The following is a 12405-nucleotide window of genomic DNA, read 5'->3' as shown; positions in this document are numbered from 1 at the left end:
AAAGTACATTTTATTTAAAAATCAAGGTCCAATTACTTTTCGTATCGGTCTTATACAATGTTTCACTTTCTGAGAATAGACATGGAGTAGAGTGGAAAAGCAGAATTTGCTGGATGTTCAGTGTGAAGTTTTTACAGGCAGTGATAATTTGGGTAGCCTTGTTGGGTTATACATCTGCTGGTCCAAAGTCACATCTACCACATCAGACATATTTTCAGCAGGAACAAATCTGAGTATAGTAAATATATTTTATATTGCATGTTTTCCTTCCACTCATTTGTATGGATGCATACAAGACACTGAACAACAAGATTCTTTACTGATCTATTGTGGCTTACCCTTCCTGTGGAGTACAGTATCAGTCAATTTTCATATTGGTTTCATGCAATGTTTTACTTTCTGAGAAACTGAATGTTAAGATTTTTTTCGTAGGTGTAACCAATAGTTATTGTTAAAAATATTTTTTCTCAGTTTAAATAAAACCTATTGCATTCAGAGCACAGAGTCTAATCACGGTAAAGGCATGAATTATCTGCGTGTGTAAGCAATTAACTTTATAGACAAAGATGATATTAAAGTTTGAGGATTTATTGATCAAAAATCTTATATGATAAACAATGATTTTGATGTGAACGACATTCAACATGTTCAAATGAATCTTAAAAAGATATGAAATCATGCTGTTTTCTTGCCATCTAGTGGTTTTTGATGGTAACTACACTCAAGTAATACATTTCCACTGTCAGTTTCAATTTAAGGCAGCATGACACATATTTGTTTTAGAACAATAAAACCAATCCCTTTTATAGCGCTTAGTGAAACTCTACAAGTTAGTTCAGTGGTTTAGTTCTCAAGTTTTTCATTACACCTTAGAAAACACCAATCTTGGACATCTTTAAGAGCTCGATCAAACCAAAATTGATAATGTACAATTATAATACAAAGCTAATTACTACTTGGTAAGCCAGACTGGCCTTAGCTGACTTTGGAGAAGTGTTCAGTGTGATGAAATGGTTGAGAAACCACACCAATGTTAGAATTAATCAGAAATCTCTCAGAAGATAGTGAAAACTTTAGTACAACAGGACAACTCTGAATTCAGTGTTTGGCCTTTTTAAATTATTTTCAGTTCTTTCATCATAAAATACACATCTTCTGTATATCATTAGCACATGTTTGGTGGGAGGACTCAGCTGAGAAAAAGGCAGTTTTATGCAGTGACTATGCCTTTACTGCAAATTTGACTTTGCAGTAGAATTTACATTACCTTTTAATTTCTTTTGGCAGATTAATTTTTACTTAGTGAAGTTTTTTTTTTCCTAGGAAGAGGAAATTTACTGAAATTTTGTTGACTAAAATACGAAGAAGATGATTTTTTCCCCCCTAGATACATTTCCAGTATTTTTCCCACGTTTGGCAGTGTCAGAAGTTAGATTTTAATCTTATTCCTATTAATTACCTAAAAATCATAATTGTTGCAGTTAGTCATACTTTGGGAGTATTTGATTATTTATGTCCTGTTTTTCTTTTTCTAAGGACAGAAAGATCATTGATGAAAACTTTGACAAAATAAATGCTGGTTCAGCAACCAGTTCCAGTAACAATAAAAGCACTTAATCAGCCCATAGTTTTTAACTTGTAAATTGTTGATACTAGCATGTCTCATGAGAACCAGGTGAGGAACCCAAAATACCAGCAGTGGTGGCACACCAACCACAATCATGACCTGGGTTAGAAAGACAGTTAGACATGACAGCGATGATTAAGAGCAAAACTTGAATCACTTCGATTGCTTTTCTGTTAAGGTTTTGTAGCAAAAATCAGTCATAAACATCACCACCAGCTTCATATGTGACTCCTGTCACATAACAGTTTGATGGAGAAGGCAAGGTCCACCGTGTAAGCTAACAGTGTGACACTGGAAACCAAGGTTTCCATGATGACCACATTGAGATTATTTGGGTTGGATTCCGTCTCACCCATCTGCAGTATCTTGGTCAAACAAATAACTGTGGCCAACATGTAGAGTAGCACCCCGATCAGACTGAAGGCAGCCAAAAATCTGTCAAAAGGCAGGAGGCATCGCCCAGCAAAGTCACCCAGTATCACCACCAGGATGACGAGTGATATGAAGATGCAAGTTCCATATGAGACGCAAGATATCCAAAATTGCCAAAGTATTCCAGTCGTCAAATTGGAGATTATCACCATGAGAGGGATCATCTTCAACCCCCCCCAAAGTTGGATAATCTTAAGGAAACCAGGCAAGCTGCTTATGTAGCCTCTTTGTTCGTGCGCTTGAGTGCGAAGAACACAAGACTCGGCGGCATAGGCCACAAAGGTGAGACCAGAAGCCACTGTAGCAGCCAAAGCACGTGGAGACACAGTTCCATGATCCATGACTATCCAGGGAAACACCACAGTGGAGCTGAGACTCATCAACACCCCCAACAGTGCCACAGTCATGGTCAGGTTCTTCCAGGATATTGGGATGAGGCTGTGGAACTGGATGATGCTGATAATGTGTATGAGGAGGGTGATCACAAAGAAGAAACACCAGGTAAACATACAGAAGATCCTGAATGTGTCCGACAAAGGATCAGATGAGCTGTTTGAGCTTTTATGTTCCAAAGAGGCCACAAGACTGAAGGCTGTGCAGCTAGAGAAGACTTCCAATGTTCGCACCAAAAACAGTGGACTGGTGAAGTCTCGGGCTTCCAAAACAATCACAGGCATTGTCAGCTTGTTGAATGTGTGCAATCCAGTATCCACAAGACAGAGCGTTGACTTTGCAAACAATCCCTCAGCTGACTTCCTGGAGATTCTGTTTTTTGAAAAGCAGTGGGGGTCCACAGCTCAGTCCTGTTAGCTTTTAGTGGTATAATCACCCGAAAATACAGCAAAAAAGAGCGTTAGAATCTTCTCCAGCAGTGTCCATGAAAACAAGCCATTAAAATATAAAAAAGCCAAGAATAATTTAAAGCATCAAATTCTTCTTTATTTCTCTCCACCGTGTGCCATCTTCTTACTGAAACAATTCAAAACAGCACCTCTTGGAATATGTTTTGAAGCAGTGATGCAGTAAAAGATGAACCTCGCCTACTTGCTTACTTCCTTTTTGAGGTTGCAGCAGTGCACTTTCAGTATGTGCAAATAACCACAATACAAGGCAAATGCAAACATAGCTGTCATCCTCCTACCTTCAGTTCTCATGAAAAGCAGTTCCTTTGTTTCCAAGCAAGAGTAATAAGCTTGACACCACACCAATTTATTAGGTAAAATACGATATTACACATGGGATATTTGTTTTAGAACAAGATTTGTTGGGCCCTGTCACTCACTTAAGCGTTGCTTTACAAGATCACTTTGTGGGTGTGTGCTTGCTCAATCCCCCAGAGAGATGAAGATGATTAAGTGCAGAACATCTGTTTTCCCTTTGCAAATTTAGGCATGGAAAAATGTTTGAGCAGTCTAAATGGAAAAAAGTGGGTTTCAGGAGTAGTCTGAAATGTGTTATTTTCTAACTGCATGCAGGCACGAGGAAGCCTTAGTTTTCTATACTGTATTGTGACTTAGTCATTGTTGAATTGAATGAGAAATAGATTAATAAGTACATGAAAGGAGGCATATTATTTTTGGCAAGTTGCTTAATATTGTGTTGTTCCCCCCTTTTGCAACCAAAACAGCCCATGCAGGGGCCCAACTAGGCCTCTTAAGATATGGTTTGTTATCTGGCACTATGATGTTAGCAGAAGATCAGTTGTCATGGAGGTTCTGTGTATCAGACTTGTTTGTCCAGGTCAAACAGATAGACTGGCGTCTGGCTAATTATGACAGCTCAGTCCTGTTGTACTCCTTAAGCCATTCCTGCAATATTTTTGCTTTGAACTTCCTGGTGGCAAAAGCAATATGATACAAAAGAAAGCATGACAAGACAAGCTTATGTTATTCCATTGGTCCATGGTCCAGTTCTCCTGCTTTTGTGTCAACAAATTGCACTGTGTGTAATGACAACTCACAATCAGAACTAGCATAAATGTCTTCAGCAGCCTGAGAAACAATCAATCAAGTTTAACTCTATAGCACATTTCAGCATAAAAAACATCATAAACACATATAGCTAACACTTGTGAAAACAATAAAAGACATTACATTTTGTCAAGTAAAATCTATAAAATCATCAATGTACAACACACAGTAGCTCATCCGTTCGAAAAGCCACATGACTAATCTATGCTGTAAATGTGCATCAATCAAACGTAGTTATTTATAGTCCTGTCAGTTCACTACTGTTCCTCTTCCTCTGAACCACTTTTAGTAGCTCAGTCCTTTGCAGATTGAGAACACTTGACAGTAGTAGCAGCTGCAGAGTATCTCCAACATGGTCTGCTCTTGAAAAGAAGAACCACATTTGGCTCACTCAAATCCTTAAGCTTGTGCATCCCAGCTTCTAACACACACATTTTGAGGACAAAATGTTATCTTATTTCTTAATATTGTATATCCCACCCTCTAAAAGGTAAAGTAGTAGAGACATGGATGCCAGTGGCTAAAATGTTATGCCTGATCAGTGTATAAGATCACAAATGCTCTTCAAGGAAGCAATCACTACAAGGTTTAGGGATTTCATGTTTATTTTCAGAATTTGTATTTGTTTGCATGTTTTAAAAACTCTTTCTTCATTGTGGCCTATCATGTCATCTAAGTGCTGTGTTGCCTTTCCCAGAATAGCACTGAACAAAGAAGATCTCTGAGTTATAACTGTCATAAATACCAGTATCTAAGTACCAAAGCTGTCATCAACAATTTATCTGACTAGGTCAACCCTGCTGTGGCTACAGCATGATTTGCAACCTTTCAATGGGGCCAAGTTGCTAAATGTGTAGACCTTGCAGCATTGAACACATACTATAAAGGAGAAATACAGTATGATTTACTGCACCCTGTGACAAATATTCCTTTGCATGTATGCCTTAAACTCTAGATAAAAGGCCTTATCATCATGTAGCTGAGTGAGACTATATTTCCAAATTAATAAAGTGTGGTTTTTGGATCATTTTTCAAATTAAGCATCAGTATCATAGAGACTGAAAAACAATAAAAACAAAACATTTTCCAAATCATTTTTTAATGTTTTCATGTAAAAAAAATAGCTTTAATATTTGCTCTTTAAATAGCAAAATAAAAAGACTTGAAATAGTGAGTTATGATAGGAGGCATTCAAACTTGTTTCTTCTCTTTTTCACTTGAGATTAGATCTCTTTGTTTTGTCATTTTAAGTCACTGGAGGATGTACCAGAATAGTCATGTAATTGCCCACGTGGTGCTTGGTGGTTTAAAATTTGAGGTTGATTTTTGAATATCAGTAATACTCACTGGGAAGTTGCTAATGTGAACAATTCTGACAATAACTTTAGTTCAGATTAGGAGTACTTTTCAATCAAATAATCTGGCCAAGATTCTATCAAAGAGATGAAAAATGTGCTTTTGAGTAGGATGCATTTGCAAGCTTGCAGCGGTGACGGAAAGCACAGTTCCACTGTAGGGGACAGGAAGTGTCATACGCTTCATTTTATGTGAATGTTTTTGTTCACCAACCTCCTACTGACGCCTCTAAACTTTCATTCAAAATTGATTTTGAAGCTCAAAAATCACATTTTAAAGGAATTAAGTGACATTTTTGTGTGTGTCTTGACTTCTTGGTTAACTCAGAGATCTCTAGTAGTTGAGATAGATACATCAAATACAGTGTTTCAAGCATGTACGAGTTTATCCAGTGTGCTAAGGCTTTCTGCTGCAGCAAAAGAGTGTGCATGTCAGGCTTACTGGGGACTTTTTGTGCTTGGTTATTTGCTCAGTGAGGTAAACAAGGGATTAATGGCAATTTTACCTCTATTGGGCTCGTGTAGTGCATGAGAAAAATGGTGTATGACATTTTAACATTATACCTTTGTATAAGTTGTGGAGGCTGTCATTTTGAGTGCTGGAGTAAAAGTGAATGCTATGTTAGCATTCAGTGACATAAAGCTTGGAAGTTTGGTCGTTCCAAGCTAAAAGTCAGAACACAAAGACAGACTAAATTTACTGTTAGAAAATGTTGATAATCTGAATAGCTGCATGGATATTAAATATTCATAATGGCCATTTCGCACAATTCTAAATAGGTGGGTTTTAAGTTGAGATTTAAAGGCACCCAGTAGCCCACTCCAGGTTGGAGTCCTTGTCAAACGGCGTTTTTGACCAAAGTCCCAGAGGGTTAGAGTCCCAGTTAAACGACATTTAACTAAAGTCAAGGACAGGGGTGCGGGTGTCGTCTCACATGGTTGAAAAGGGGTTTTAATGTTTTTTATCTTTTTTAATCTTCTTTCTTTTTTTTCAAAATCTCTTTCTCACTGTTTATTCCTGTTTTTATTTATTTATTAATTATGTAAAGCACTTTGAAATGCCTTGCTGCTGAAATGTGCTATACAAATAAAATTTGATTGATTGATACATCTGCGATTGTAGGTCTATTTAGTGTAAGAATGTCTGAGAAGACTATCTACAAAAATAAGTTTCGCACCAGAAAGGTTGCCATTTCATGGTTTACCTTAAACAGGTAGACAAAAGCCATTCCCAAGTTTGCACAACTTTTAGAAAGACTAGTACTTCAGTAAAAAATTCTAAAAGCAGTAATTTCTAAAAATGCTTAGTTATTTGCTTGTAAATATAAGAGAACACAATGTGGGAATGACGTTAGTAATCAATACTCCACTTCTCCATCCATACTTAAAGGTTTCTTAGAATTTAAAAAAGGAGTGCTCTCTAGCGCCAAGGTATGTCCCTCCTTGTTTTAAACATTGTTTATATATATATATATATATATATATATATATATATATATATATATATATATATATATATATATATATATATATATATATATATATATATATATTCAGATGAGTTCCAAGAAAATGTAAATACTTGTGATGTTTGTGAAAGGGGAAGTCTAAAAATGTACACCTGACTAGTGTGAAATTCTACCACAACTTGATAAAACAGGCATCATTTGTGAAATATTTTGAGCTCTTTAGAAGCTGTGCCATGATGCTGACTGAGAGTCACAAAGAGAAGTCAGAAATCATTTACAGTTTTCATTAAAAATAAGACAATACAAACTGAGAAAGTAGTTATCTGTCTTGTAGTTTTTGTCCTGAAGAGGTTTATAATAGTAATATAATTGAATTTTTTTTACAACTATTTTTTAATATTGCCACCAAAACATTGAAGGATAAGATAGCATGTAGTGATAAGGTTTAGAACAGAAAAACCTCAACCAGAGATACTTGAGTCTGAGACTGAAGTTTCAGACCTGAAGGCAACTTTTAGACTTTAATATTTTTATAGTGCAACATCAACATCATTTTAATTTTACAAGCACTCCAAGCACGTAAAAACTATGTTGATGAATTTTTGTTCATGTTCTGTTTAAACATTCAGTATTGCTCAAGATGTCATGTTTAAAGTGAGACTCTTTGCAAATTTGCAAGAAGGTGAAAAAACCTTTTGACATTAAGATTACAGATAAAACGATTGTAACATATAAAAATGGCAAGGCTGGAGACAGAAAACTACAATAACAACTTGGGTGACAAACTTAATCCTGAGGTCTAAGGATACCATGGACCCTGACTACATAATAAGCAAATGATCCCAAACACCTGTCTTGTCAGTCATGCAGTGATCAAGTGAGTACACATTAAAAAAATGATTGACTCAAATGGTGTGTCACCACCAAACAAAACCTTGAGAGGTTCAAGAGAAGTTGTTGCATGTCACTGTGTATGCAAAGTAGCTCCTAAATTAAACTGATATTAATAACACATGCAAGAATCACATTTGTACACATTTGTGCACTGTAGCTCCACCTCTGCATTACTGCTGTAAATGAGTTGGAAACTGGAAACCACTGACCAGAACTTGCCATCTACAGTCAAGGTAAGGTACCAAGATACTTTTCCTCTTTGAATGCTCCAATTATTTTCTATTTATCTATTTAAAACAAACCTTTACTTGTTTTATTTTCTGTTGCCATTCCGAGCAGTGAGGAAATGTATTTAAAATTGACACTGTGGATTTTGTGTTTTTGTGTGATGTTCCTTGTTTTTATTCCCCCATAGATGGCAAACCTTTGGCAACTCATGCTCCTGTTTTGGATGTGGATTCCTCCTGGACTCTCATCCACCATGAGTTTCATTGGTTCTCCACAACAATGTAAAACAGCTCACTTTGTCCCCGGCTACAACCTGGGTGGAGAAGGCTTTGACATTGTGACAATGGAGAGGAAGGGTGCCTATGTCATCGACACTGAGACATGGGACCTTGGAAACGGCACTTGCAAAATGTACAGAAACTTCTACCAGAATGGAGAGGACCAGAAGGTCCCAGTCTCTGTGGTGGACTGGAGAATCTTCCCAAAGTGCAGCATGAAGGTTTCCAGCATGCTCTATGATTCTGTGGAATCTCTCGTCAACGATTCCACATCATCGGTCTCCAACGACTGGAAGATTGGTCTGGAAATCCCTGTAGACCCTTCAGTCACTGTTGGTGTTGGCCTTGGAGGGTCACACTCCAGGGCTTCTGAATTTGGAATGAAAAAATCCAAAAGCGATCGCTACGAATTTGTCCGCCAATCTGTCAACTGTAACTATTATAGGTGAGAATGCACATGGATGCTGTTAATGAGTTGGATAGGTGTCTTTTGTGTTCATTGAGAAATGTTCTAAATAGCCAAAATAATGGCAGGAGTTAAGAATAAAGCAAACAGGAGTGACAAATACGTCAGTCACAATTCATTATATGATATGTTTCATTACATATAAACTTAATGAGCTTCATGCTGACATTCTATTAAATTAATACAAAACAATTAATAAAAGGAGAATGAGTGACTGAATGATTATATTTGAACTAATTTGGGATGTGATGCCGATCACTTATGAATCACATTTTCAGGTTTACTTTGCGTACTTCGGACCCCGGCCATGTAAAGGGCGTGGTGCCAAAACCAGCACTTAACGGAAAACCATAATAAACGAGTAAATCTAAGTATAGCTAATCAAATAGGTATTAGCTGAAAAGGGACTTTATATTTTGTTACTTCATGTTTAGAACCGAGGATGCTTTTTGGAAGAAAGGTGAAAAGTCCTCAAAAAATAAGAGAACTTAAGGATTGCCATTATCTGGATGATTGAAAGTCTACATATGCGATTGTAGGTCTACTTAGTGTAAGGAGTTACTAATTCCTGTCTTTTGAGTCGGATCGAATGCTGAGCCTGACCTAGAAGTACCTGGTATAGATGAAATGAAGTTGTGTGTTTAATGTCTTACAAACTGCAACATTCAATAATCATTACATTACATTAAATCAGTAATTCTACTTTTAAGATAGATTTAGGAAAATGATAAAAGCTTTTAAGGTGATCCCACCAGCTCCCCCATTTGTTCTAATAAAATTTGCAACATGCTTTTTGGAAAGATTGTGAAAATGATTAAATCATACATCAACATGTACATGTACCACCATGATATTTTCAAACTGACTCTGACAATCCTTTCTTTTCATTCTTTTTCTGCTCCACAGGTACAGACTGACCACTAGTCCTCCTTTGAGTCATGACTTTCTTGCAGCTGTGAACTCTCTGCCTCCATATTCTCCTGGAAAAGCGTCACCATATCACAACCTGATCAACACGTATGGCACTCATTATATCACACAGGTGTATCTTGGAGGGGAAATAAAGGCAACAACCTCTTTTCAGACCTGCAAGGCAACCATGAATGGGTTTACAGCAACAGATGTTAGTGACTGTTTGACGGTTGAAGCATCAGCTAGCTTTGCTAACACTGCTAGTGTTAAAGCCATGACTAAACACTGCGAAGACAAGAAGAAAAAATTGAGCTCAGGACAAAGTTTCAGCTCAGAATTTACTGAGCGTTTCACAGAGGTCACTGGTGGGAATGATATGAGAGTTGCGCTTTTTGGCGGCGGTTCGGACCCTGATGTGTATAAAAACTGGTTAAACTCTCTTAAAACCATACCTGATATCGTGCAGTATAACTTGAAACCTCTTCACACCATACTTCCAGATAATCACCGGGCAAAAAATGGGCTGAAAAAAGAAGTGGAGCAGTACATTTTAAAAAATGCAGTGCTGAAAAAATGTTCTGAAACCTGTCAAATTGGACATAGATCCAGCAAAAGGGATCCTTGTGCTTGTGTGTGTAACAGCAACAACAATGTAAAGGCAAACTGTTGTCCTGCTGGAAAAGGTCTTGCCACATTGGAGGTGTACAAACTTTATGCAAGGGGGCTGTATGGTGATACGTTTGGCAAAACAGACGGTTCAGTGGAGGTCAAGTATGGTGACCAGCTTAAGCGCACTGACATAATCAGTGATGATGACAATCCCAGATGGTCAGAAAAATTTTATTTTGGACCCATTGTCATCAATATGCAAAACAAGTTGACATTTTCTGTATATGATGAGGATACTTACTGGAATAGAGATCTGCTTGGCGAGTGCTCTTTTGATCTTCGAAAAGGGCTTGTGTCAGACAGCTGCATGTTAAATCATGGAACGTTCTTCTTCTCTTACTATGTGGAGTGTGCACCAAGTCTGGGAGGAAGCCGGTGTGATGAGTACATTTCCTCCCCCATGAATACCTCACTGGCCAAAGAGTTTTACACCAGGAATGGGGTTCTGCTTGGCAATTCCATGAAGTTTTCTAAGCCACAGCTAGTCAGGCAGGTTTAGACCAGTTTTGAGATAATTTGTTGAAAAAGAAATCAAATGCATTTGCTTGTAGTGTGTCTTTAACTTTTGTGTGGAAAAAGCTTCGCAGTAATATCATGTTACTATTATATATGAGCAAAATTACCCACCGATAATCCTGCTTTCACTTTTTTTTCCTGTCTGCAAAATATTGCAATAAAGCATCCTCAAAGACAATGAAGTGTTTCTTTCATTATTGTATGTTTTAAGAGAATGTTTTATTATATTAAAAATCCATATTTGGACTTCTCTAAACAGATAACTGTATTTTTCACGTCTCTAATTTTAAATACAGGTAGAAGCGTCATTTGACAGTATATTTTAGGCAATACTCACTGGGAAGTTGCTAATGTGAACAATTCTTTCTGACAATAACTTTAGTTCAAATTAGAGTACTTTTCAATCAAATAACCTGCCCCAGATTCTATCACTAGAAACGGATGAAAAATGTGCTTTCGAGTAGGATGCATTTGCAAGCTTGCAGCGGTGACGGAAAGCACAGTTCCACTGTATGGGACAGGAAATGTCAGACGCTTCATTTTATGTGAATGGTTTTGTTCACCCACCTTCTACTGACGCTGCTAAACATTCATTCAAAATTGATTTTGAAGCTCAAAAATCAAATTTTAATGAATTGACAATTTTTTTTTTTACATTTTGGTTAACTCGACTACTATTTCTAGTAGATGAGATGGATATCTCAAATATAGAGTTTCAATGTTCATCCAAGAATGTATGGGTTTATCCAGTGTGCTAAGGCTTTCTGCTGCAGCAAAACAGTGTGCATGTCAGGCTAACTGGGGATTTTGTGTGTTTAGTTGTTTGCTCAGTGAGGTAAACAGAGTATTAATGTCAATTTTATCTCTATTGGAGAACCATGGGATATGACATTTTAACATTATAATTTTGTATAAGTTGTGAAGACTGTCATTTTGTGCTGGAGTAAAAGTGAGCATTGTTAACATTCAGTGACGTAGAGCTTGGAAGTTTGGTTGTTCCAAACTAAAAGTCAAAACACAAAGAGTTCCAAAAGACAGACAAAATTTTTTGTTAGAAAATGTTGATAACCTGAATAACTGCATTGATATTTTGTGGATTAAATATCCATAATTGCCATTTTACACAATTTTATTTTGCAGTTTTCTACAACGATTACAAATTTTGGTTTCAGAATGTTGATATAGTTAAAGCGATGGTTTTTATTAAGGTATGAAAGTGTTTTAATGGGTCGATAGTCTTGAGGATTTGATGAGGCCAAGTAGAAGAATATCTTCTCAGGTAGTTGAATGTTGCCACCTCAGGGTTACCCATTCTGATATTAGTCACGTTTTTAGGTTTAATGATTGACCAAAATACAGGACATGAACTTAGAATGAGCATGCTGAAAACTTTAATCGGGGAAACATAAATTACATGGTTTGAACCAGTGGTGTTCCCAGAAAACATACTTTTCACAATGTTGACTAGACTAGGGCAGTAAAAAGTTTGAGATAGCACAACTTAAAAAAATTGTGGAGAACCAGCAATGAAAACCTCATAAACTGAGGAAAGAGTGGAAAATGACATAGAGTGCAGGTGAGTTAATCAG

General features: G+C 36.9%; 2 protein-coding genes across 2 annotated transcripts; one reads left to right on the top strand and one right to left on the bottom strand.

Annotated features, from left to right (window-relative positions):
* Positions 1–572: 572 nt before the first annotated feature.
* Positions 573–3065, bottom strand: LOC103463704 (myeloid-associated differentiation marker-like). The gene has a single exon (XM_008407243.2). It carries the CDS (start codon positions 2734–2736, stop codon positions 1846–1848), a length of 891 nt encoding a protein of 296 aa, XP_008405465.1. The 5' UTR covers positions 2737–3065; the 3' UTR covers positions 573–1845.
* A 4834-nt stretch (positions 3066–7899) lies between these two features.
* LOC145551743 (perforin-1-like) lies at positions 7900–10994 on the top strand. The gene is made up of 3 exons (XM_081607356.1): positions 7900–7980; positions 8163–8698; positions 9626–10994. The coding sequence occupies exons 1-3, from the start codon at positions 7930–7932 to the stop codon at positions 10797–10799; spliced, it is 1761 nt and encodes a 586-aa protein (XP_081463482.1). The 5' UTR covers positions 7900–7929; the 3' UTR covers positions 10800–10994.
* The last annotated feature ends 1411 nt before the right edge of the window (positions 10995–12405 follow it).

Source organism: Poecilia reticulata, chromosome 1 (assembly GCF_904066995.2).
Source record: "Poecilia reticulata chromosome 1, P_reticulata-male-v2, whole genome shotgun sequence".
NCBI classification, from domain to species: Eukaryota; Metazoa; Chordata; class Actinopteri; order Cyprinodontiformes; family Poeciliidae; genus Poecilia; species Poecilia reticulata.
Note: the sequence above shows the minus strand (reverse complement) of the source record. Positions and strands in the feature narration are given on the sequence as shown.

Coding starts and splice junctions, on each gene's coding strand:
- LOC103463704 (XM_008407243.2), bottom strand. CDS start 2,736: ATGCCTGTGATTGTTTTGGAAGCCCGAGACTTCACCAGTCCACTGTTT.
- LOC145551743 (XM_081607356.1), top strand. CDS start 7,930: ATGAGTTGGAAACTGGAAACCACTGACCAGAACTTGCCATCTACAGTC. Junction 7,981..8,162: donor ACTTGCCATCTACAGTCAAG/GTAAGGTACCAA, acceptor ATTCCCCCATAG/ATGGCAAACCTTTGGCAACT. Junction 8,699..9,625: donor GTCAACTGTAACTATTATAG/GTGAGAATGCAC, acceptor TCTGCTCCACAG/GTACAGACTGACCACTAGTC.